General features: G+C 41.6%; 1 protein-coding gene across 1 annotated transcript; it reads right to left on the bottom strand.

Moving 5' to 3' along the window:
* Window positions 1–1,528: 1,528 nt before the first annotated feature.
* mgat1b (alpha-1,3-mannosyl-glycoprotein 2-beta-N-acetylglucosaminyltransferase b) lies at window positions 1,529–24,536 on the bottom strand. The gene is made up of 3 exons (XM_034205143.1): window positions 23,953–24,536; window positions 19,613–20,831; window positions 1,529–4,166 (listed from the first exon to the last, which is right to left on the bottom strand). Exons 2-3 carry the CDS (start codon window positions 20,465–20,467, stop codon window positions 3,465–3,467), a joined length of 1,557 nt encoding a protein of 518 aa, XP_034061034.1. The 5' UTR covers window positions 20,468–20,831; window positions 23,953–24,536; the 3' UTR covers window positions 1,529–3,464.
* Window positions 24,537–27,324: the final 2,788 nt, after the last annotated feature.

Genomic DNA, 27,324 nt, shown 5'->3' on the forward strand with positions numbered 1-27,324 from the left:
ACGGGCAATGTTCCACACAGCCCAATTGATCAATACCTAACCAAGTTGGGTTTTGTGGTCAATTGGAAGAAGAGCAGTCCCATACCTCACCAGCAGGTGCAGTATCTGGGGATGGTGCTCGATGCAGGCAGGCTACGCCCCACCATGTCAGAGAGCAGATAGGCATCCCTGCTTCAGGCAGTTTGCAGGCTGCGACAGGGGGCAACGGTGACAGCTTTGACCATCATGCAGACTCTGGGTCTCATGGCGGCTGCTCACCTCGTGGTACCGCTGGGGTTGCTGCATATGCGCCGCCTGCAGAGGTGGTTTACCGGCCTTCGTTTAGATCCCAAGAGGCACAAACGACGTCTGGTGACCATTCCCCCCTCAGTAGAGAGCAACCTCCGATTCTGGGGGTCCCCAGAGAATCTGCGGAGGGGGGCTCCACTGGGGCGAGTGACCTCCTACAGTACGTCACGGTGTTCACAGGCACATCCGTGACAGGATGGGGGGGACCTGCCTAGGGAGAGCTATAGGTGGTCGCTGGTCTCTGACAGAGACCCAGCAACCTCCTGGAGCTGCAGGCAGTAATGTTGGTCCTCCAGCATTTCAAACCCTTACTACAGGGCAAACATGTGCTGGTGAGGAGCAACAACTATACCACAGTGGCGTACATCAACAGGCAGGGCGGAGTCCGCTCCGCCGCCTTGTTGACCACAGCGGAGAAACTGTGGTTATGGGCTTCAGAGATTGTGTTGTCTCTGAGAGCCCTCCACGTCCCGGGCCGGGACTGGAGAACAGGGGGGCCGACCTCATGTCAAGAGGCGGGCCCCTGCCAGGCGAGTGGGTGCTTCACCCGGAGGTGGTGAAGCAGGTCTGGGCCAAGTTCGGGAGAGCAGAGGTGGATCTGTTCGCCAACCGGCGCAACAGCCATTGTACCCTGGTTTTCCATGGCCCTGAGCGACGACCCGCCCTTGGGGGTGGACGCGTTTGCACACGAGCCATGGCCAAGAAAGCTGCTCTGCGCCTTTCCACCGCTGCGTCTCATTCTCCCTCTCCCTCTAAGACGAGAGCATCTGTCAGTCATCCTAGTGGCCCCAGGTCGCCGTGGAGCGTCGTGGTTTGCAGAGTTGACACCGATGATGGTGGGCCAGCCCTGGGCGATTCCTCAGTTCTGGGGGGCGATGTCTCAGTAGGAAGCAGGTGCAATAGGGGCGTTACCACTCTGGGCCAACCTCTCCAGACTTGGCTCCTGAGCATGTATTTTGGACCTATGGGTGTAATTCTAAATGAATCCAGAATGAAGAACTGAATGTTAATCCTATAGCAGGAGAGGCTTTTGTGTCTCCTCTAAACCCAACATTACAAAGCAAGACACCATGATGATCCATTGCTGCCATTATTTTTGTTCTTATGTAATTTATTTGTTCTACTTCCATATGTGCAAACCATCATGAGTCCCTTCAAATAAAAAAGGCAAGCTGCTATTATTAAAACTTCTGTTCAAAATGGACACACAAAGATGAATAAATAACTCCTTCAGCGTATGGGCAGATATCAAAATAGTTGATTTTATTTGTACTGTATTAAAGTTATAAACACAGGCAGTGGTTTTACACATCACCATTCAGTCATGGGAGCCATCAGGTGGAGAACCTCCCAACGCGTCACAGTAGAGATACTCCTCTCTCCACAGCCTTCATGGAGCACAAATCAAACCTGTCAACAATCAGTGGTTCTGTAACAAACCTTTGTTTGGATGTCATGTGATTACAGCTGACACTGGGTCAGGGCTGCAGGGGGGTCATCAGGAAATCAGTGACATGTACATATCATTTGCGCTTTTGCAAACTTGTTAAAAGTTCAAGAACGTTAAATATCTTGAAAAATATCCTTACTATTACAATTTCTTCCTTCATATTGACTATTTCCTTCAACACATTTAGACACTCCCTTGTAGAAAGTGAAATGCAGATTCTCTTTAGAAGTGAATTCTCTCCAGCCATCACATGGATGGGCCTTTAAACTGAGCTATTCAGAACATGAAATACATCATACATTAAGACTTGACTCTGTGGTCCCGCCTACTTCATATCAACTCAGCCAATGAGCTTCCACCTACCTGTTTACCCAGGACTCTTTATTAATTATTATCAAGTCATTATGATTAATGTTTGTTTCAACCTATATTTGTCTACTCCTATCTTCCTGTAAACTGTTCTTGGAACAGTGTGTAGGTACATTGAGAGCACTCTAAACCCGGAGACATGTCCTTGTATAATTACCCACAATGCACTGGGCCAGAAAAAGCTTATTCTGATGAGCAGCTCATGAAATGTGTCACACAAAGAATGATATACAGTCTCGGTCGATGGTCGTGGCTTCTTTTGTTTTTCCAACCCAGTTTAGATTGAAACACGGCCACTCCCACATGATCAAAGAATCAACGCAGCGTCATTGATCAAATGTAGCACCCCATATCCATTTTTTACCCAAGCTAGAATAGAACTGATACGACTTGTTCAGATGGGGACGGCGATGTTCATGTCATGTGAAGTTGAAGTGTTTAAATCTAAACTTGGTTGGAAAAACAATAGATGCTTGTAGCTTTGCTAATCCATCAACAGGGGGGTGTAAAGTAACAAAACACTTTTTTGTATTCCACCAAGAGAGGTCTCGTTCATTCAAATACTAATAACAATACTAACACCGTGAAGTCAACCACTGGAGGATGGACTTCTAAGCTACAGTTCAACACTACAGAGAGTGAAACAGAAATATGACATGGTTTGTACTGACTCCATGTTCGGTCTGATCAAATCATATTTCTACCTCCCACCTTACATCTGTTACTTTTAATATTCTCTAGCAGATTTGATGAGCTGCTCAGCATACTGATAGCAGTTTGGATACATTTCATTTGGAAAGTTGATGAAAGCTTCCTCCTCCTCTCTGTATGTTTGCTAATGAAGCCTTCCTAGCCCTAATGTGGCCCATCAGCACTTCATATGATGCCTTCAGCACAGGATATGGCGTTAAACGTTCATTTTAACAGCTTCTTTATAAACTTTGCTCAATTCTAAAAGGATCATTTTGCTTGTATTATCACCCACACTGAAACATGGCCTTTCTGTTGACAATTCAAATGACTTCCTGCTCCCAAATTCCCCAAACACCTGCATGTGATGTAAAGTCTACATTTGGCCGGTTTTTCATAGGAATAAAAAATACACCAAACAAATGGGCCCAGAAAGCAAGGCACGTTGCCAGCAGCTGTTATCAAACAGTGTTCAAGGTGGAATTCATTTTCCTCACACTCTCTGTGAAGTGTGTGTGGCCGTTGCACTTGCTGAATAAGCATCTCGTTTCCCTCACACACTGGTTCCTTCGTGAACCACTGCTCTGATATTCTTTGGTCTGAGAGGGTGTTCCTCTGATTAAGGCTGCCTCCCTCTTCATCACATAGTTCAGAGTGGATGAGTCCCTCAGCTCCAGCTCACGTCATACTGCGTCCAGCCCTCGGGGGGGGCCAGGAACACCCTGCGACCCCGGTACAGGAAGTTCACTACGCCCCTGTAACCTGTGCGAGGAACTCCAGATTTCAAGTCGTCCATCACTCCTAGATTTCGAGCAAAGACTTTGAAAGTGTCGCGGCTCGAGTACTGCACCCTGAAGGGCCCCGGGCCCCTCAGGGTACTCCCCTGCTGCAGCTCCTCCATCTTCACCAGGGGGGCGCTGTAGACCTCTTTTATAAGCCTTTCATCGTACTTCTCTTGAAGCAAATAAGACAAATCCTGTTTGGTAAAAGGCACAAACTCAGTGTTTAGCTTAATGTAGCGCAGGTACTGGTCGAAGAATTGACCTAAGCTGACGCCTTTGCGGCCGAAGGTGATGGTGCGGGAGATTTCGGGGCGGATGCAGGAGCGCTCCTTACGCTGCTCCGGCTGACGCATCCAGTCGTCCCAGAAGGCCGAGGGCCACTTGGGCTCCAGTTCGGTCCACATCTCTTTGAGCAGCATCCAGCCCAGCCCGGGGAAGAAGTCTGTCCTGTAGAGCAGCTCAGCTTTGGAGGGGTCCACCAGGGCGTCTCTGCCGTTATCGTTCCACGCAGAAACACACCACAGGGTGGGGTCGGCGTGCAGGATCGGGTACAGCGCTCGGAAATACTCAAAGAAGTCCGGAGCCACCTTAAGAGAGGAGAGGGAGGCACGGTGAGCTACAGTATCAGAAGCATCATTGAAGGGACAGTTCATTACTATCATTTAAAAACATTCCATTCAATTGTCTCAACTTACAACAGAACCGCTAGGCCATTAAAGAACAATTGGATTTATTTTCATAGTTTTGGCCATTCTTTCTATTAGTCTAAATAATATGATAGTCTCCAAATAAAGAGTAGAGCTCTGGGAACAGAGCAGCATGCACAAATACAGTAAGTACAGTAGGTCAAAGTTGAAGAGGGATGTGGTCTGTTTGACCGGGAGTTGTGTCTCCAACCAATCAGAGTACGACCGCTTGGGTTTCTTCACCACACATCCTCTCAGTGATGTCATCATGTCATGTCAGCTATTAACTCCAGTGTTTCCCCTACCATTGTCTTGGAGGGGCGCTGCGCCAGCCAACGGATCCCCGCGCCCCCCCTGAAATTCAAGGTGTTTTTAAAAAAAAATCCCCCCCCCCTCTCAGGCAGCACCCCCCCAAAGCAGTAAACCTAGGGGAAACACTGAACTCGCTGTGTATATTGTTGATTGACTGATATACAGTGGTGCAGTAATCAGTCCTAGAACCTCAAAGGTCATTGGTTAGAAGCCTAAAATAGGCTGAAGAGATTTTCATTTATTTTGTTCTACAACATAAAATACACCAATAATACCCCACTGGTGGTGAACTCAAAACAGTTTGGTCTAAACTTCAGAAACTTGTGATAAACTGGAATTGTTCCGTTTAAATGATGGATTGTTTTCAGCTCAAAGCCTTGAAAAATGACTTCTGGTGGACAAACAGCAGCACCCATGTGCCTGCTTAGTTCTCCTTAGGACTAAGGACACGATCCAAAGAGGAGGACACATTTGGTTCCACCTCCCTGTGTAAACAGTGCTAATCGGAACGAGTACTCTTATTTGTTTATGGTTCTCATCTTGATTACAATATAGGTTGAGTTAGTTATATTCACACACATTTCACTCAGGACGCTAACCCGCTGGATTACAAGACTCATTTAAGTACAGGAGAGATCAAAAAGTCTTTACTACATACATTTGTACGTATTTCTTTGGATCATTCTCTTATTGGTTACCTCTCCGGGCTTATTGAAATGATTGTGTCCACTTTGAAGTGGAGCTGCGAACAGTTCAAAGATATCTGAAATGCAAAACGGAGACTGCTGCTTTAAATATTTAACAATGCTTAAGAAACTTATTATTGTTAAATCTTAATCTGAAAAGAGACAAAGGCTGTCAAAAAGAGAATATAGAGAAAGTTAAATATGCCTCTCGGAAATGTAGTGGAGTAGATTTATAAATAAAACTAAAAATCTAAATATTTGAGTAAGAACAAGTATCCTTAATATTGTACTAAAGTACAGCACTTTGGTTGATGTCCTTTGTTATGGTCCATCACTGCAGCCTGTGCAACATGGAACACTGTCCATCTTTAAACCCTTACCTCAGAGAAGGAACACATTATTAGTCATTGCAACATCGCTGGTTCAAACAGCACGGGAACCTTGCTCAGTTGCACCCCCATCTCTCTCTCAGCCCTCATTTCCTTTCCCCTCCACTGCAGGCTATCAAAAAGACAAATGTGCCTGAAAAACACTATCACATGAATGTGTATTTGAACAAACGGTGGCTGCACATATGAAGTGAGTGGGTGCAGCAGGTTTGAAGAGGTCAAATGAACTTCAACTCACATTGAGATTAGCCAAAACAAACGGAGTTGGTGCCCGAGTTGTCAGGAGTCCAAAAAAGGAAGCCAGTGAAGAGCAGTCCCATAAGTGGAGCCAGATTTCCCTGCTCATTGGAAAGATAATTGCTGACTTTCAAGGCACTTCCTGCCTAGAACTGCTGCTTGATGTCAAAGTTACATTTCCTGTCCCATTTGTCCTGCTGCTGAGGCCCTTTTTTTACTAGGCAACGTTTTACTGTTTTTTTTTTAGTTTTTTAAAAAAAAATCTACCTATAGAAGCTGCTAGGAGTTTTAGCAACTTCTCTATTAAGTGTCAGCACATAAACCCAAACATCAGTTGAATATGCAACTCTGATGTAGAATAATTGATGAGTTTATTCCAAAACGCTGAAAACTGGTATCACATCATCATGTGAGGTTGACTTTGTGACCTGGAGAACATTTCAGCTGCAACATTAGCTTGTTGATAAGCTTGGGATATGAGATCTTTTTGTAGCCATTTGTGGTGAAGGCATCTGTGCTATTGTATGCATTATATTTGACCCAACATTTCTACAGGCATGGCAGAATATGGCCCTATTTTCACATGAATATTCCATTGTCTATGTTTATACCACGAGCTGCAAAATGACCGCCTAACCCCACTGTACAGGCGGGTACTTGTTTAGATATACCTGGGCAGGCTCTGTTTTGCCGTGGTATCCTGGCACCTGCGGGCCGCAGCGTAGTTTGGGGAGACGAAGACTGCTGCTCCGGGGGCGAGGGCGGCGAGTCAAGCGGGAGTAAGCTAGTGTCCACAACGGAGGGTCACGTGATGTCCCCATCTGACCTGTTGCTACGGTCTGCAGTAGATGCAGTGTTGCTGGCGTTTAGTGATGGTTGCTTTAACCATTCTCGTATAAATGATTATCCACAGATGTGTGTCACTGCTGTGAAAGCATATTGGAAATGATGCACGCGCAGCGGAGCAGGTCACGCGCACCTGACACAATTTGTTGTTTGTATTTTTCGCTCCGTTCTCTTTTTTTAATAGAGGGTGCATAACATTCAACTGCCCGAAGATCCCGACGCGAAGCCTGAAGGGTAAATACCAGGTTTACTAATCTACCCGCACAATTTGTCTGGTGTCGGAATGTCTCGCTATGTTAGTACATTCTTAAAAAACACCATTTCATGTCGGGTTAAAATGTGTTGTAACTGCGTTACTGAGCATTGTAACGGGTAATATATTACCCACATGTCATTAGTAATGCGTTACATTACTTCGTTACAGCAAAAAGTAATATATTACTGTAACTCCGTTACTTTTGTAACGCGTTACACCCAACACTGCCCTGCATACATACATATGATAAATGCTGTGCAATGGCCTTGTGACTACTATATGGATACTGGTGGGAGTGACGTTTTTCACAAAGTCTTAAAAGCTCCTGTTAGATTTTTCCCTAATGAATATTTGAGACACATGTGGGACCATAGGGAGCTGCTCCAGTCATCATTAACCCACATTTGTCTAGAAGCAACATGTAATTACACTTTCACAGTGGAAACTCTATCCAACCTCTTTAAAGCTGCAGAGCTACCAGGGGAATCACACACTCAAGCTGTGTGTGCAGGCACTGTTTAACCCCTCAGGCGTTTACTGTTGATTCATGTTATTGTTTCATTGTGCTAAAGGTCACAAAGTTGGCTTTTGTCTGGATCCAGTGGATATAATATGTGAAATACAATATTTCCATTTGATGAAATGGTGAGGACATAAAAGCATGGGGTCTTTTACTCAACATGATGCAGCTGCAGTGAATAATAGAATGGAGTGATTGTAAGTCGCTTTGGATAAAACGTCAGCTTAATAACATGGAATGGAACAAATTAACACATACTGTACTGTCAGTGTGTGGATACAAATGTTTTTATTAACTTTAAAGGTCACCTATCATGCTATTTTCAGGCAATAGCATAGGTCTCAGATATATAAAAATATATAAAAAACATGTCTATGAAGTGCTTTGCTCAAAATACCAAACAGATCACCCATTCTAGCCATGCCTCCAGTGGCGTAACTATCGACGGTGCAGCGGGGCCCAGAGCCGGCAAATTAATTTGTAATTTGTCTGTCCAATGACCTTGCTCCCTTTCATGTCATGTGATACCTTGTGTGACGAACGAACCGTTTAATCAACCTGTACTGGGTGTGATCCTAGATAACAAACTGTCAACTGCTGCTACAGATACACTCTTTACAACATCAAGGCAAGGCAAGTTTATTTATATAGCACTTTTCAACACAAGGCAATTCAAAGTGCTTTACAAAAAACGAAAGACATTAAGAAAATGGCATTTAAAATCAGTCATTAAAAAGAAAAGATAATAAAATAAACATTAAAAGAAAAAGTACATGGATAAAAGTTACAGTGCAGTTTAAGATATGAATAGTTCAATTAAAAGCAGCGACAAAAAGAAAAGTCTTCAGCCTGGATTTAAAAGTAGTCAGAGTTGCAGCGGACCTGCAGGTTTCTGGGAGTTTGTTCCAGATATTTGGAGCATAATAACTGAACGCTGCTTTACCATGTTTAGTTCTGACTCTGGGGACAGAAAGCTGACCAGTCCCTGAAGACCTGAGAGATCTGGATGGTTCATAATTTAGCAGGAGGTCAGTAATGTATTTTGGGCCTAAACCATTCAGTGCTTTATAAACCAGCAGCAGTATTTTGAAATCTATTCTTTGACACACAGGAAGCCAGTGTAAAGACTTCAGAACTGGAGTGATGTGATCCACTTTCCTAGTGTTAGTGAGGACTCGAGCAGCGGCGTTCTGAATCAGCTGCAGCTTTCTAATAGATTTTTTAGTGAGACCTGTGAAGACACCATTGCAGTAGTCGAGTCTACTGAAGATAAAAGCATGGACAAGTTTTTCCAAATCCTGCTGTGACATTAGTCTTTTAATCCTAGATATATTCTTTAGGTGATAGTAGGCTGATTTAGTAACTGTTTTAATGTGACTGTTGAAACTCAGGTCAGAGTCCATGACTACACCTAGATTTCTGGCTTTATCTGTTGTTTTGAACATTGCAGACTGAAGCTCAGCGCTAACTTTTATACGTTCTGCCTTGGCTCCAAAAACCATTACCTCAGTTTTATCTTTGGTTAATTGGAGAAAGTTCTGACACATCCAGTCATTGATTTGTTCAATGCACTTACTCAGTGTTTGAATTGGAGCATAGTCTCCTGGAGAAATTGTTACGTAAATGTGTGTGTCATCTGCATAGCTATGGTAACTTATTTTGTTGTTCTTCATTATCTGAGCCAGTGGTAGTATGTAGATGTTAAAGAGAAGAGGCCCCAAGATGGAGCCTTGAGGAACCCCACATGTCATATTTGTCAACTCAGATGTGTATTTACCTATAGAAATAAAGTTGTTTCTGTCCTTTAAGTAGGATTCAAACCAATTCAGAACTGTTTCCGAAAGTCCCACCCAGTTCTCCAGTCGGTCTAGTAATATGTTGTGGTCAACAGTGTCAAACGCAGCACTGAGATCTAATAATACTAACACTGAAGTTCTGCCACTGTCTGTGTTTAAGTGGATGTCATTGAAGACCTTTACAAGAGCAGTCTCAGTGCTGTGGTTTGGACGAAAGCCTGACTGGAACACATCGAAACAACTATTTAAATGCAAGAAATTACTCAACTGTTGAAAAACTACTTTTTCAATGATTTTACCTAGAAATGGGAGGTTTGATATGGGCCTGTAATTGTTCATTACTGAAGCATCTAGATTATTATTTTTTAAGAGCGGTTTAATGACTGCAGTTTTCAGGGCCTGTGGAAAAATAACTGAGTGAAGAGATTTGTTTACTATATGAAGTAGATCTGAGGCCATGCAAGGCAAAACATCTTTGAAAAATCCTGTTGGAATAATATCAAGGCAGCAAGAGGAGGATTTCAGAAGTTGAATAATGTCCTCAGGAAGATACGTCCCCAGCTGACCCAGAAAACAACGCAGGTTCTGGTCCAGGCTCTCGTCATCTCACGCCTAGACTACTGCAACTCCCTCCTGGCTGGTCTACCTGCATGTGCCATCCGACCTCTGCAGCTCATCCAGAATGCAGTGGCTCGTCTGGTCTTCAACTTTCCTAAATTCTCCCACACCACGCCGCTCCTCCGCTCACTTCACTGGCTTCCAGTAACTGCTAGAATCTACTTCAAGACAATGGTACTTGCGTACCATGCTGCGAATGGATCTGGCCCTTCGTACATCCAGGACATGGTTAAACCGTACACCCCAGCGCGTGCACTACGCTCTGCATCAGCCAAACAGCTCGCTGCACCCTCGCTGCGAGGGGGACCCAAGTTCCCATCAGCAAAAACACGTGGGTTTGCTATCCTGGCTCCAAGATGGTGGAATGAGCTCCCCATTGAAATCAGGACAGCAGAAAGCTTACACATCTTCCGGCGCAGACTGAAAGTGCCCCCCTAACACTGACCCCCCTGTGGCCCCCCTAACAATGAAAAGTTTTTCTGGTACTCGGTTTGCCAAACACCGCAGGATTTTGTTGCTGTAATGTGAGATTGTGCAGACACCCTTATGTAAAGTAGAGATGTAACTGTTCATTGCCTTTATTTTTATATAAATATGGTGTTAGTGAAAACATTGCACTATAACTTAAGCTGAAGCTAACAGTAATAACTTGCTCCTGTGGGTATTGTCCACAGTGACCATTGCATGTATATAAAAAATATGTGTAATGTGTATTTGTAAAGCGCTTTGAGCATCTGGAAAAGCGCTATAATAAATGTAAGGAATTATTATTATTATTATAATTATAACTATAAGATCTATCTGAAATAAATAAGTGTACTGAAACAAATAACAATAACTAGAGATGTCCCGATCCGATCACGTGATCGGGGATCGGAGCCGATCACGTGATTTTTAAAAGATCGGAATCGGGAGAAAGAGATCGGGGATCGGGAATCCTTAAAATTATTTTATTTAATGTTACAAAACAAAAATGACCATGTTCACGTCTTAAAGTCATCCTAAGGCCTTATTTTTTGTTTAAAATTACACAACATCATGTATGTGTTGCTTCTTTTGGGCTTGTTTTCAGACCTGGTTGCTTATTCCTCTCAAAGCTGGCAACGGAGTGGGCGCAGTGTCTAATAGTAGCAGTAAACTAACGAGAGGCTACGTTTAGCTGGTGACTCGGGAGTCGGGACAGAGCAAATGTCAGGAGTTTGGAAGTATTATAAAATTGAAAGCGAAGGCAGTGTAACAGCCAGATGCAATGTTTGCAAGAAGGAGGTTCCGCGTGGTGGAAAGAATAGAGCTACGTTCAACACGACCAATCTGATACGGTTGTTTGTTTTTTCATGTTTTCCCCCGTTTTTTTTTCAAATTGAATTTATTGAAATCTCCAATATCAACGTAAGAGCTTGTGCCTCTTCGGGGGGTGCTAACACTTAACCATCAACGTTATCGTTTACTTTCTCCGTCTTTATATATAACGTCTTTTCTCCGTTAACCTCCGTCACGTTGTTTCCAAAGCAACAACAACTTCCTGTCAACAGCGCTACCTTTCCTTCAAAATAAAAGCATGTCCACAAATAGGAAGCCAAGACAAATTACACTTAAGACACATACAACTGCAACGAAAGTAACAAACACAATGCGATATCCTTTTCAATTTCAAAGAACACAAATTGGGTTACATTAACAAATAACTATAAAACAACAATACTGTAGAATAATAAAAATAAGTGGTTTGCTGCTGATTACTATTGAATTGTGTTACTCCAGTAAGATGGAAATATAATACTTTGTTTATTCATTTTATGTTAAGCTGCTGTTGTTCATTGCATTATTACTAGACTAGTTAGTCTTAAGGCTAGAATTCTGCACTAAGCCACATTTTTATTTTTATTTTATTATTTGTGACTGAATGTGAACTTGTGAAGCTAGTCAAGCTACCTCTTTCCAGTAGAGTTATTTTTGTTTTGTTACTGCACTATCTGCACTCAATTTGTTTACATGGTTATTTTGTGGTGGACCACTGATAAGCTTTATTTTGTTTTGATCCAATGCTGCACAACTGAACTGATCCAATGCTGCTGTGAAAAAAAGAAGCTATATCCATGTTGGATAGAATGGATAGTTGGGTACTGCCATTTCAATAAAAAAAATAACCTTAAGGGACAACTTGCATGCTTTTTTCCTTCTTTTTTTTCTTAATGCATTGCATAAAGATCGGATCGGGAAAAATCGGTATCAGCAGATTGTCAAAATCAAATGATCGGAATCGGATCAGGAGCAAAAAAAGGTGATAGGGACATCCCTACCAATAACTGTATTGCATTGTTTTCTTATGCGCAATTACTTCATACTGTCTAGTTCTCTTTTTCGTCCTGCATTTATTGTGCCCCCCTCATAAAATAACTGGCCCCCCAGTGGCCCCCCCAGTCAAATTGGTCTAGAACCGCCACTGCTCTTAGCGACTGTAACTCCACAGTTGCCTACACTCTTTTCCGGTTTGCTAACGGTAGCTACTTTAGCTTGATAGCTAGCCATGGCTCTTTCCCCACCCTCGGGTGCTATTTCCTGCTCTACCTGTCTCATGTTTGGTTACTTCCCTACCTCCTTTACTGGTACCGATACATGTGTTAAATGTAGTATAGTTGTTAGGTTGGAGGCGGGAATCATAGCCATAGAAGCCCGGCTCCGCATCTTAGAAAGTAACTCAGCTACAGTAAAGCCCATGTTAGCCGGTGCGGACCGGCAAAAGTTAGCTCCTCTTAGCCGTCCCCCGGCAACTCCCGAGCAGCAGGGAGACTGGGTGACTGTTCAGAAGGGGCATAAAGCGAAACCTGCAGGTCCCCACCAACCCGTTCACGTATCTAACAGATATTCCCCACTCAGTGAGACACCCGCTGAGAAGCCAACTCTGGTTATTGGTAGCTCTATTATGAGACAAGTGAATTTAGAGACCGAAGCCTCCACAGTCACATGCATTCCGGGGGCCAGAGCGGGCGACGTTGAGGCGCATCTTAAACTGCTGGCTAAAAATAAACGTAAATACAGCAGGATTGTTATTCACGTCGGTGGTAATGATGTTCGTTTACGCCAATCAGAAAGCACCAAACTTAATGTGGAGTCGGTGTGTAGTTATGCTAAAACAATGTCGGACACCGTAATCTTCTCTGGTCCCCTCCCCAATATGATCAATGATGACATGTATAGCCGCATGTCATCATTTCAGCGCTGGTTGTCTTGGTGGTGCCCAGCAAACAATGTGGGCTTCGTAAATAATTGGACAGCCTTCTGGGGAAAACCTGGTCTGATTAAGAGAGACGGCATTCATCCTACTTTGGATGCTGCAGATCTCATTTCGGCAAACATTTCAGGGCTTTGTGGACTTAATCCATGACAAACTGGAGTTGAGACCAGGAGGCGGAGTCGCAGTCTTACACGCTTCTCTGCGCTCTCTCCTAGGCAGTCATCCATAGGAATCCCGAACCCAATAAAATACCCAATATTAACGGTGTGTGTGTCTGCCCAAGGACAATTTAAGGTAAAACCTAATAGAGGTGTCATACATAATAACCTAATAAAAGTAAATGTAACAACTACTACAGTGCAACAAAACAGGAATATTAAATGTGGTCTCTTAAACATAAGATCTCTAGCATCTAAAGCAATATTGGTAAATGATTTAATATCAGATTATAATATTGATATATGCTGTCTCACTGAAACTTGGTTGAGACATGAAGAATATGTCAGCATTAATGAGGCCACTCCACCCAGCCATATCAATACTCATATTGCCCGAGGCACGGGCCGAGGAGGTGGAGTTGCAGCAATCTTTGACTGAAGTTTACTTATCAATACTAAACCAAAATTAAATTATACCTCCTTTGAAAGTCTCGTTTTTAGTCTTACGCATCCGACCTGGAAAACTTTGCAGCCAATCTTATTTGTTACAGTGTACCGTGCACCAGGTCCTTATTCAGAATTCTCTGAGTTTTTATCAACTTTGGTTCTTAAAACAGATAAAGTAATTATCGTAGGTGACTTTATTATTCATGTTGACGATGATAAAAATAGCCTTACTGTTGCATTTAACTCTATATTAGATTCTGTTGGTTTTTGTTAGAGTGTAAATAAACCAACCCACTGCTATAATCACACTCTCGACCTTGTTCTGACTTATGGTATTGAAATTGAGCAACTATTAGTCAAACCGCATAATCCTGCTTTATCCGACCATTTCTTAGTAACTTTTGAAGTACTATTACGAGACTACAAAGCATTAGTCAAAAGCTCTTGCAGCAGAAACCTATCTGTTAGTGCTATAGCCAAATTTAAGGAAGAGATTCCACCAATACTTAACTCGATAGCATGTCTGCATGTAAGGGAGGAAACTTATACAAAATGTACACCACACCAAATTGATCATGTTGTTGATAGTGCTCCAGATGCGCTGCGAATAAAATTAGACTCTGTTGCTCCTTTGAAAAAGAAGAAAATAAAACAACATAGATTAGCTCCATGGCATAATGCCGAAACCCGCAAAATAAAGCAAAAGTCGAGACAACTTGAAAGGATATGGCGTTCCACTAAACTTGAAGAATCTCGTTTAATTTGGCATATTACTCTCAATGAATATAAGAAAGCACTGTGTAAAGCGAGAGCAGCCTACTACTCTTCATTAATAGATGAGAATAAGAATAATGCAAGATTTCTTTTCAGCACTGTAGCCAGGCTGACAGAGAGCCATAGCTCGATTGAGCCTTCTATTCCCATAGCACTCAGTAGTAATGATTTTATGTGCTTTTTTAACGATAAAATTGTTACTCTTAGAAACAAAATTAATGACCTCTTGCCTTTGACCAGTATAGTGTTATCAACAGCTCCCGGAAACGTAAGTTCTAATATTACACTAGATAGTAAACTAGAATGCTTTTCAGCCATAAACCTTGAACAATTAAATTCAATGATTCTCTCTTCTAAACCATCAACGTGTATGTTAGACCCAATTCCAACTAAGCTGTTGAAGGAAGTTTTTCCATTAATTAGCACTTCTTTATTAAATATTATGAATATGTCTTTATTATCAGGCTATGTTCCACAATCATTCAAAGTAGCAGTGATAAAACCGCTTCTTAAAAAGCACAACCTCGATCCAGAGGTTTTAGCCAATTATAGACCTATTTCTAATCTTCCGTTCCTCTCTCAAATTCTTGTCGCAAAACAGCTGTGTGATTACTTAAAAAACAATGATTTATTTGAAGATTTTCAGTCTGGCTTTAGAACACATCATAGCACAGAGACAGCTCTGGTTAAAGTCACAAATGACATTCTAATAGCCTCAGACAAGGGACTTGTCTTTATTCTTGTTTTGCTCGATCTCAGTGCTGCATTTGATACTATCGACCATGATATCCTATTGCAAAGACTAGAGCACTTAGTTGGCATACAGGGAACTGCTTTAGACTGGTTTAGGTCCTATCTATCTGAACGCTCTCAGTTTGTACGTGTCAATGATGAATCTTCCACGCAAACCAAAGTTAGCCATGGAGTGCCACAGGGCTCAGTGCTCGGACCTATTTTGTTCACATTATATATGCTTCCGTTAGGCAATATTATAAGGAATCATTCTGTAAACTTTCATTGTTATGCGGATGATACTCAACTATATTTATCAATCAAGCCTGATGAAATTAATCATCTAAATAAAATTCAAGACTGCCTTAAGGACTTAAAAACGTGGATGACCTTAAACTTTTTGATGTTAAACACGACCAAAACTGAAGTTATTGTACTTGGCCCGAAGAATCTACGAAACAATTTATCTAAGGATATACTAACTATGGATGGCATTAATTTGGCCTCCAGTGAGACTGTAAGGAATCTTGGTGTTATATTTGATCAGGATTTATCCTTTAACGCCCACATAAAATCAATTTCAAGGACCGCCTACTTCCATCTACGTAACATTGCAAAAATCAGGCATATCTTGCCTCAAAACGATGCAGAGAAACTAGTCCATGCATTTGTTACTTCAAGGCTGGATTATTGTAACTCCTTATTATCAGGGTGTACCAAGAAGTCAGTCAAGTCGCTTCAGCTGATTCAAAATGCTGCAGCTCGTGTACTAACCAGAGTTAGGAAAAGGGACCACATTATTCCTGTTCTGGCTGCCTTACACTGGCTCCCTATAGAACACAGTATAGAATTTAAAATTCTTCTTCTCGCCTACAAAGCCCTTAATGGGCAGGCGCCATCTTACCTTAAAGAACTCATTATACCCTACTGTCCTACTAGGGCATTGCGTTCCAAGAATGCAGGGTTGTTGGTTGTTCCTAGAGTCTCTAAAAGTACAATGGGAGCCAGAGCCTTTTCTTATCAAGCTCCACATTTGTGGAATCAGCTTCCAGTTTGTGTTCAGGCGGCAGACACCCTATCCGTTTTTAAGAGTGCGCTTAAGACCTTCCTTTTTGATAAAGCTTATAGTTGGGGCTGATTAGATGCAGCCCCTAGTTTTGCTGATATAGGCTTAGTTTGTCGGGGGACATCTTACTTCTTCCTTCTCTCTGTCTATACCTGTGTACTCTCATGTTCCGATTAACCCAGCTTCCCCAAATTTCTTTCTTTTTGGTGTCTATATATGCCGGGATCCGGAGACATGGATGATCCTGCGGTCCTGTGTCCTGGATCGCGAGCCCTGGATCTTGAGTCGTGGCTGTGGTCCTGGATCATAGGTCCTGGATGGATATCCTCGTGGATTCATCTTCCTATTATACACACATGCATTTCCAAACATTTGGACTACCTATGTTGCAAATGTATTATCTTTTCAATTTACACACGGCATCTATTGCACGTCTGTCCGTCCTGGGAGAGGGATCCCTCCTCTGTTGCTCTCCCTGAGGTTTCTCCCATTTTTCCCTTTAAACTGTGGGTTTTCTCCGGAAGTTTTTCCTTGTACGATGTGAGGGTCTAAGGACAGAGGGTGTCGTATTGTCATACTGATACTCTGTACACACTGTGAAGACCACTGAGACAAATGTAACATTTGTGATATTGGGCTATATAAATAAACATTGATTGATTGATTGATTGATTGATCAGACCTAGATGGAGAAAATAACCAACATCCCACGCTTTTTGAGACAAATATGCAACTGCGTGTGCTAATAATTGCATGTTTTCACTGCTCATATATATGCGGGTTCGGGTCGGGTTGTGGATCTTGTGCCGACGGGTCGGGTTGCGGAACTAATTGGCAACATGTGCGGGTAGCGGGGCGGGTTTGGTATTGCACGTCGCGGGAGCGGGTCTTGAAAATCAGACCCGTGCAGGACTCTGTGTGCAGTATAGGCTAGCTCTGAGTAGGAATGGGTACCGAGCCCCGGTATTAAACGGGCCCAGGGGCTGAATTATTAAAGACTGTGGTACCGTTAAGCTCCGATGTTATCGGTCTTTTTATCGGTACTGGAGAGATGTAAAATATATGTCATATGTATTATTGCTACATAAACATTATATTGCAGTTTTAATTTCGCCGAATCCGTTTCTAATACTGCAAAATGCGTCTATGATTACTTTTAGTATTTTCGATCTTTCCAATCCAGACGAGAGATATCTCTCTCCCCCGCCTGCTTGCGAGGGGGCGGGGCAGTTTACACACACGCAGCTGCTACATGCAGAGATGGCGGAGAGAACGCGCTCCGAGGTGTGGTTAAACTTTACCCGTCTCGATGTGGACAATGCTCATTACCAAAAGTGCAATAAGTGTTTAGCATGTTAGGGCGGTAACACGAGCAATTTGTCTAAACATTTAGCAAAAGTGCTCCACATCATGACGGAGGAATGCACCGTTTTCAACTGTCTTTCTAGTAGCTCTGAATTCCCATCCACGAGTAACGTTTCCACGTCAGGTGTTATGTATGCTAGCAGCAACACACGGAGTTAACTACATTATACAAACATGGGTTAATGATTAGAGGAAACCGAGTTATTTATTTTGTTACATTTTCAGCTATTCTGTTTACAGTTCTGTCATCAGATTATTTAATACGATTTGTTAAAACATTGTTGTTTATTTTTTATGTGAAATATTATGTATTTAATTTAAATAAAAAGCAATGTTAGTTTTGTTCACAATTTGTTTAGTTAGTTTACCTTGTTTTTTTCTCCAAAATAACCGTTATAAAACCGGATTGATAAGTGGTATCGATAAAAGTAGTAGTACCGTTAAAACCTTAACGATACCCATCCCAAGCTCTGAGTGTTAGCGATGCTAATTTAAACACGCATCGACCATATTACGTCCAAAACAGTCGGGCATTGTTTCTGATAGCAACTTTCTGATAGGGCCGTAGGTGTAAAGCCAGCCTACATTTCCGATATTACGTCATATCGGACGCAAATCTGGATCAGATCCGTTGTAGCCCCGTTTTTAGATATTTGGGTACGGAGGAAAAGAGAGAGGGTTTTATTTTTCTGACGCTGCGTGAGTTCCCCGACGCACCGGGGACACATATTTATGTATAAAAGACATCAAAAAGTGCATTTTGCATGATAGTTCCCCTTTAAAGCTGCTTTGAGTCAAAAGCTGGGTTTATAGAGATCTGTTAAACTGGCTTGTTTTTAGAGCTTAGCCTAGCTGATCATTTAGAATGGAAGCAGGGGAAGTGTGTTTAATCTCAACACAAACAGAAATGTATGACAATATGTGGTTAGAGAGCGAGTTACATGCTGGAACTATATCTTGACAAACAGCTTGTGCAGTGACTGTGTGTAGAGTCCCTAACAGGGTCATGTACCCACAGTTCAAGGCACCGAGAACCAGTGTTTTTATTTAAAATTCTACTCATTAGGTCTTATAGGACAAAATACTTACTATGTTCCATTGGCCACATGATTTCTTTATTGTCTCCCAAACAACCGTTTGTTTTGGTTGCATCTGCCTCTTTCTTGCGTTTAAAGGTGGGGTAGGTAATTTCCGAGAAACCAGCTCGAGTGTGTTAGAATTTGAAAATACACAACCGGAAAAAATCTGCCACTTCCTTACAGAGCCCCTCCTCCAACACACACGAACGCGCACATGACCAATGAGGGCACGAGATAAGTTTGTGCACAGATGGAAGGCTGACAGGCAGGTAGGCCATCCAGTTACTTTAGCCGAGCCGGCTAAAATGATTGATTGTGCTTTTTACAGCGCCACGGCTTCCACAGAGGACATTTTTTATGGATTTTTTTGTCAAAGCACTTCAGATATTCATTGCTATCGGGATGTTAAGAGCATTCCATGCAATATAACAAAAAGTGTATCTCGAGCCGGTTTCTCAAACATACCTACCCCACCTTTAAATCATATACATTTTATTTTCCTTTCATTGTGGGTGTTAACACTAATTGACAAATAAATGTAGTATAGATACGAACATCTCTGAATACATTGATGGTGACGATGTCTCGTCTCTATGTTGACAGATAGGTGCGGCTCAAATGTTTTTTCTGTCCCGGTGAAACTCAACTGTTGACACAGCGTAGCAATGTTTACCTTTGCCTGTATCTACCACTGGACAAACCACAGACCACTATCTTAAATCGTCCAACTATCCAAAAAAATCTAAATACCATACAAAAAAAGAGAGCTATTGAGGATGGCAAGGCATTTGTACTGTTACGTGAATGAGACAAAGTTCTGAGTGGACTCACCTCCAGGTCGTCCTCCACTATGACCACAGTGGAATGGGAGAGCGTGTTGAACACTTGCTGGAGGGCCCAGTGGTAATGCCGGGAGATCTTGTAGTAGCCCTGGAACTTCCTGTGCTCCGGCCGTACTCTGATGTCCGACAGGTCCGGTTGGCGGATGTGCATCACTTGATCTCCGTACGAGCCAATCACCCGAGCCGTCTCTGCGTGGCCGCAGTCCTGGCTGACGATGATTGGATGAAGTTGTGCAGAAGGGCGGTACTGTATCAGTCTGTCCAGGCTCCGTTTCACCGTCACTCTGTCACAGGCAATAACCAGGATGGGGATGACGACTTCTGGGGTGGCAGGGGAAGTCTTTAATTTGTTCTCGCCAATCTCTTCCTTTGGTACATTGACCTGGGGATGATCTAAGTTAGTGTCTAAAGCTTCTGTATTAACAGGCCTCTGCGTTTGTTTCACTCGAGTTTGGTCCGTATCATCCACGTTATCCTTGATAAGTTGAAGCTTCTGTGGCTGGTGGACAACCTCTTCTTTGACTTCTTTTCTATCCTCCATTTCTCTTTTCCCGACGTCTTTCCGCCTGGCCCACATGGCTCTGTGACTTTCAATCTGCTTCAGTAGCTTCTTCTGGGTATCCAGCTGGACTTCCACCTCCTCTGCCAGCCGGATCACCTCCCCGGCCAGGTTAACCCCGCCTCCTTTCCCCATGCCCCACTCCTCCTTTCCTCCTGGTTCGGCTCCACCACCTTCTCCGAGACGGCCGATGGGAGGACCCCAAAGATAGAGCAGAAGCAGAGCATTCCAGGCGACAAACAGGAAAGCACTGCATAGTATAAGAGAACCTTTCTTGCGAACCATGGCCCAATGAAACTAGAAAAGGGATGGGGTTGTGGAAAAAGGCTTTAGGTAGGGAACCAGTGACGGAACCAAAGAAGGCTATCTCAGATGGGCAGGAAGTTGATATCAGATCACCTTGTCAGTTTTTCAAACATGAAGGTTATCCTGTCTTTTAGTCAGGAGAATGTCAGGAGAAATGTCCAATTCAAAAAGAATTCACATGATCCTACCGTACCATACAGACAAGGGAAATTAGCAGAGATAGGACACGCAAGGACAGCCAAGGGGGGGTTGCAAAACTGCAGATGACAGTGAAAAAGAGGAAGTGGGGTCCCTTTGGGTTGAGGGGACGTGACTCCTTGGAAATTACCCTTCAGCCATCATCCTGAAAACAGAGCAGCAGAATTAACACAGCTCATATGAATAGAAGCCCCTTCCACACATGCACTGTATATTTCTGCAAACGTGTGGATAAAAGAAGTGACACTGTTGGCAAAAGGCCACACAAGATATGTGTGTTTCTACATAAACAGAGAGAAAAGAGAGCGTGTGTGTGAGACAACGAGTTTTCTAATTATTATTTGATTAAACTTCAAGTCCCCCCACAGCTTCATTTGCCTATAACTAGGACTAAGGGATTGATTTTAAAATTCTAATGAATTGCATTACAGACAGAGGGCCGATATACTCAGGAAAACAGAGACAGTGTAAACCTTTATATATTTAGTCAGAATTTCAAATAAATAGTTTTCAGAGAAATAAAAAATATATTTAAAAAGGAGAGTATGTTGAAGTAGGGTATATTAAAGAGAATCGTAGAACTGGTATTGGCATTAACTCACAACCTAATGCAAACAACAACACGATCAAATACAAAATAAATCATAATTAAATAATTGTTTACTTTTATGCATTTTATCAGACAAATAGCAGCAGGCCCTCTCTTCAGTGTTTGACTATACCTGAGATAGAAGTCTCCCCATGAACAAACAGTACACATGTTGAAATGCTTCCACTGAGCTCTGCAGTCAAAGTAAATCAATGCGACATCGTCAACAGTGTGGATGTGACAGTAAATGTTGTGTTTTTCGTTGTACGCTGGTGTAAGTGAGGAGTGAGAGATGAAGGTCACACTGAGCTCTCCACGGAAGCTGCTCAGCGTTAGGAAAGCCTAAGCCAATTGCTGCTGATAAATATAGGCGTTCAGTAATCGTGTAAGGACGGGTGTTTGACTACAAGGAGCAGGCGTCTGATCAGTAATGGATTGTGTCCGTGCTTCACAGCTCTGCCAGCTCTTTACAAGTCAGACCTGATTATCTCTGTATCACCATCACCGTACAGAGAACCCTGCCCCCATTATTCCACATGTGTCCCACCTACTGACACAGAAGATGATTAAGAAGCTCATGGAGGAATCAGATAACTTACTTAGGATAAAGAAACTAGTCTTAAATACATGTAGAATGCTCTCAGCACTAATGGCACACTCGTGTCAGGCACTTATATTAAACAAATACATTAAAACCTTCCTAGTTATGCTTGGTTTTTAACAGAAACAACTCTCTGTGTATGAAGCAATACGGTTCACAAGCAACCAAAAGTACATCATACAAATTAGCATAAAGTTGAACAACAACTAAAACCGGCCGTTCAAGAAGATAAGGTGAACTCTAGGACCATTGCATTCGCTTTAGCTACCTTTTACAACTGTGTTATGTATTACTCTGTCTTTAGGGCCATATAAGAAATAAGACTTTCTTCTTCCTGCTCCTACCCCTCCTGGGCTGACAAAGAAACTGCTTAAAGTGTACATGTTTTGAATTCATTGAAATGAGTGGAATAAGAGAATAAAATAAAAATAAAAGAGTTACAAGATCAAATGAAATGATCAAGTTGACAACAGAATAAGCAATATGTACACTTCTAAGCTGACAATAAAGGGTGCCTTACAATAACCCACAAGAAGAAAGTAGAGAAGTAATGGTATTTAGGAAAGGAAAAGAGTCAGTCAGGGCACTTAGAGTAAGTAGAGAAGGGTCATTAAGGACATCAAAGGTCTAAAGAGTGCGGGGTAAAGAATATCAAGTGTAAAGCTCAGCATACCTGACCTCGGAGCAGCAGATCTGTCATGCCTCCCTTTCAAACTGTTAAGCTTTAGAGACTGAACGGGAAGGAGGATGGGCAGAGGGAGGGAACTGTTGCTCTTCTTACCAATTGTACCAGCTGAAACTCTATTCTTTATATTGCACCCCCCCCCCCCCTTGTCGCCAGACAACGTGGAACTGACTGGTAGGATCAGAGAGGAGTCTGCGGCAGGAACAACCCCAGGCTCCAGACAGTGGGGGAACAAGTACTCAGATCCTTTACTTAAGTAAATTACAAAAGTAAGTACGCATTTTGCCCAATGGCCCAATATTTGAATAATAAAAAGTACCAAAGTACTGTCAGCTAAATGTACTTCAAGCATCAAAAGTACTTGTTATGCAGAATGGATCTTTTCATAGTGTTTTATTTTTATGGTTAAAATATCCTGTTTGTATACATGTAGGCCTAATAGCATTCTAATTGTAGTTTGTCAAAGTGGGCCAAATGATAGTGGGCCAAATGTAGATACCTTTTGAATACAGTATTAAATACAGTATTAATACTGTGTAGATTACTAGTAGAGTACTGCATTATTTCATATCAGCATATCATGTTTTTAAATGTACAAAGTAGGCTAACTATTAACTGTGAGCCTTAAAATAATGTAGTGGGGTCAAAAGCGCAATATTTGCCTCTGAAATGTAGTGGAGTATGTATAAAGTAGCATTAAATGGAGATAATAAAACACATTGCAGCTAGTGGGGGAAGAAGCACTGAGATCCTTGACTAGTGAAAGTATTATTACCACAGTTTTCAAATACTCCATTACAAGTTAAAGTCCTGAGTTGTTACATGTATAACTACAGAAGTATTATCAGCTACATGTACCCAAGTATCAGAAGTACAAGTATTCATAGTGCAGAATGCCTCTTATGAAAGTGTTGTATTTAGTATACAATATTATTATTGTGTTTTTATCATTAGAAAATACACAAGAGTTTTGTAAGGTTGCAATTCGTCAATATGGAGCACATTTTGGAGAGTAAATAAGTAGTTCATATATATCATATTAACACATGTAACTGTCAAATTAATGTAGTGCAGTAAAAGAACAACATTTCCCACTTTATAGAAGTATAAAGTAGCAGATAATGGAAATACTGAATAACAGTGCAAGTACCACAACATTATACTCAAGTACAGTACTTGAGTAAATGTTCTTATTTACTTTACACCGCTGCAAACAGCGGGTCACTCTGGTCTGTTGAGAGGAAACCAAGCTGTTTAACACTCTTTTTATGAAGCTAATAGGCTAGCTTAAACAAGCTGTCGGCTAACTAAGTGAAACACAGAGCACAGTGTGTTACACAGGGTGTCTTCTTTACATTAAGACATACACTGCGTCTTAATGTCAAGCTTACCCGTTATGCTGACTTGCTGTTAGCTAGCTAGCTAGCTGGCTAACGCCGAGCAGCAGCGGTGAAGAGTTTTCATTCATGAGCCGTCCTGACCATGAAGCCCCGGACAGCTGAAGCCTGGCACTCCCCTCTCACATGCCGCTCTCAACCGAGTCGATACGGCTAGCACCGTGAAAGGAAATGAAGCTAACATCCAGCTGCACCACCAACCGGCTAGCTGGCTAGCTAGCTAATGTTTGCTAGTCGAGCCGCCGCTGTATTTCCTTCTGTCAAATCCACGGTGCATCTCTGTATTTCTACCCGGCACCTCCACCTCTGGTTCCCATTATTCCCCCGGCACTGCTGCTATCATCATCATCACCGGCCGCTGCTACTGTTAGCAGTGTCTGACACACACGTTACAGTGCCAGCAGCCTGTGTGTCCACAGTGACATGTTGCTGCTGGAACTCATTTCCTCTGCCCTGGCTCAGGTTCTCATACTCCACTTGGCTTCACCCAGGCTTCTGATGTGTGAGGACTACACTTAACTCCACTTCCGGATTATTGACTCGTTTAGGTTCGAGTCGACCCGAACCGAGACAGGTCTTATTCCGAATAATTCCCCTATACCATCTATATCCCTATACACAAAACGGCCACATAATGGAATAATACAATCATATTAAACTGTTCAATATTCACATTCTATAAAAAAAAAAAAATTGGTCAACATTTTAGCAGGAGGTCGACATATAATGACTTTGATTTACTAGTATGGTGTATCTTCCAAAACTACACTTCCCATGATGCAAATTAATGGTCATCTCATTAAACCCCTTTAAAATGTACTTTATATTAGACAGAGGTGCGAGAAGTACTCAAATATTGTAAAAGTAAAAGAGTGTAGGAATACAAGGCCTGTTACAAGTAAAAGTCCTGCATTCAAAATGTTACTCAGGTAAAAGTACAAAAGTATAAGCATCTAAATATACTCAAAGTACCCTACCAAAATGTGTCATTGTGTTTTGGAGCATCTTTTGTCAAACGCATAATAACGAACACATATACAATCACAGATATATAATAGCAAAAACATTTCTTTAAACTAATATGTTTTAACATTTACTCATTAGTTAATTTTATTTATCAAACTATAAAATCAAAACCACCTTGCAGCTTAAAGATGTACTTTAAGGCAATCAATTAGTCAAAAGCATTTAAACTTAGGATCATAAGAGATCCAGCTAAGGTATAAAATCAGGATCATAAGAGATCCAGCTAAGGTATAAAATCAGGATCATAAGAGATCCAGCTAAGGTATAAAATCAGGATCATAAGAGATCCAGCTAAGGTATAAAATCAGGATCATAAGAGATCCAGCTAAGGTATAAAATCAGGATCATAAGAGATCCAGCTAAGGTATAAAATCAGGATCATAAGAGATCCAGCTAAGGTATAAAATCAGGATCATAAGAGATCCAGCTAAGGTATAAAATCAGGATCATAAGAGATCCAGCTAAGGTATAAAATCAGGATCATAAGAGATCCAGCTAAGGTATAAAATCAGGACCATAAGAGATCCAGTTAAGGTATAAAATTCACAGTGGTGATTTGATCAATCTGTAATCTGCAAAATTGCAGTGTCTTCAATTTAGGATTACTTTTACATTAGCTTCATTAAATATTCAATCAAAAGACTATGGCATGATAACATAATTACATAACTTAAACTACCAACCCTTGTATCATTTCAAAATCTGAAGGGAAAAATTAAACAATTCTCAAAATGTTTAACAATCTGAAAAGAAAAAATTAGGCAAATATTCAAAGACTTTTGTAAAAACCTGGAAAGGAAAGATTAAACATTCTTAAAACTTTAATTCATACATTTGTGAATGCTACCACTGATCTGTACCAGATTAAGTCTATCAATTATTCGTATTAGCCATACTTACCTGAACATCTACTTATGGTACTTGGAAAGGATTCTTCTGTGTTTATCTAATGTTGAATATAGAATATAAATTTCTTTAAATTATACTTCTCTAATTTGAGGATCAAATATGCTACATAATTGTTATATGAAATATTATAAATATTTGTTTTGGGCCAAAACTGAAATGAATCCAGTACTTGAAACATCATTTTAGGTCTGTCTGTGCATGGATAATACATTAAAGAGTAGTGTTGTTAAGCCTGATTGCTGGACGATTAAGGATATTAACATTATCTGTGATAATAGTAGAAATATCTTATTATTCAATACCTTATAATCTGAAAATATTTATATTGTAATCTGATCTGACAAAAATATATTAATCACCTCTATTTAACACATATCTGGTCGTTGGAAATATAAAAAACAATCATTAATTGTACATCTGTAAACATCCGGTAATTCAATTCAAAGTTCATCTTTGTACGAGAGCTGGAAGAACATGTCCGTCAGTCTTCCTGACTCGTTCTCCTCCTCTCTTTATGACACAGTGTCTGGTGTGTAAAGGCATCCTGATACTATAGATTAGCACGGAGGTGCTGATTGGCTCAAACTCTTCTTCATCAGAGCGCCATATTTCAACCCCCCCAATTGCTCTGCTTTTGTGTGGCTCATTCAGTGAGCACTGTAGCTGATCCCCCCAGTGAAATGGAGGCTCGTCTGCCTGCATTCCTTCTGCTATTTTAGCAGAAAGATGAAGAGAATAATCCCATTTTATCAGAAAGGTGAAGAGAAGCATCCCATTTTATCAGAAAGGTGAAAAGAAGCATCCCATCTTATCAGAAAGGGAAGAGAAGCATCCCATCTTATCAGAAAGGTGAAGAGAAGCATCCTCTCATCTCGAACGACCTCGTGCCTCCTTGCACGTGGCTGGGGGTGCCCTCTGCAGCCGGAGAGTGTGACCCTCTCTCTTTGACCCTTGGCCTTGAGAGCTGTCCTAGTTATCGGGTTAACACCTGATAGGGATATTTTCTGAGTGAAGACATCTCAAAGTAATGGATTACCACATTATCATTTAATTACAAAAATAGGATAGGCCCCTCAGATTGCTTTGGGAGCCTTCCTGACACATGCACATTATCATTTTGAAGGTTTGTGTTAGTCATTTAACATGCAAGACTCATATACTCATAAGTCCATAGCAGAGAAATTATATTGTAAGTTAAAGGTGAGCTTGTCCCTGTGGATATAACCCCTTCTCAATGATTCTAAATGTTATATTAATTCACCATTTACCTTTTGATAAAATATTAGTTTATCAGAAATACATTTTCTCTTCCATAAAACATAGATTTGAGAAATAAATGAAATCAATTACTCAATATAATTGACTCTTCCCTCGCTTTTCTTACATAATATGTTACATATGAAATAATAACTTAGGAGTCTATTTAAGCAT

This window comes from Gymnodraco acuticeps, unplaced genomic scaffold (genome assembly GCF_902827175.1).
Source record: "Gymnodraco acuticeps unplaced genomic scaffold, fGymAcu1.1, whole genome shotgun sequence".
Lineage (NCBI taxonomy): Eukaryota > Metazoa > Chordata > Actinopteri > Perciformes > Bathydraconidae > Gymnodraco > Gymnodraco acuticeps.

What these genes read in the sequence shown, in the direction of transcription:
- mgat1b (XM_034205143.1), bottom strand. Translation starts at nt 20,467, where the DNA reads ATGGTTCGCAAGAAAGGTTCTCTTATACTATGCAGTGCTTTCCTGTTT. An exon ending in TAGTGGAGGACGACCTGGAG is followed by an intron (nt 4,167 to 19,612) that starts GTGAGTCCACTC and finishes TCCTCTCTTAAG; the next exon opens with GTGGCTCCGGACTTCTTTGA.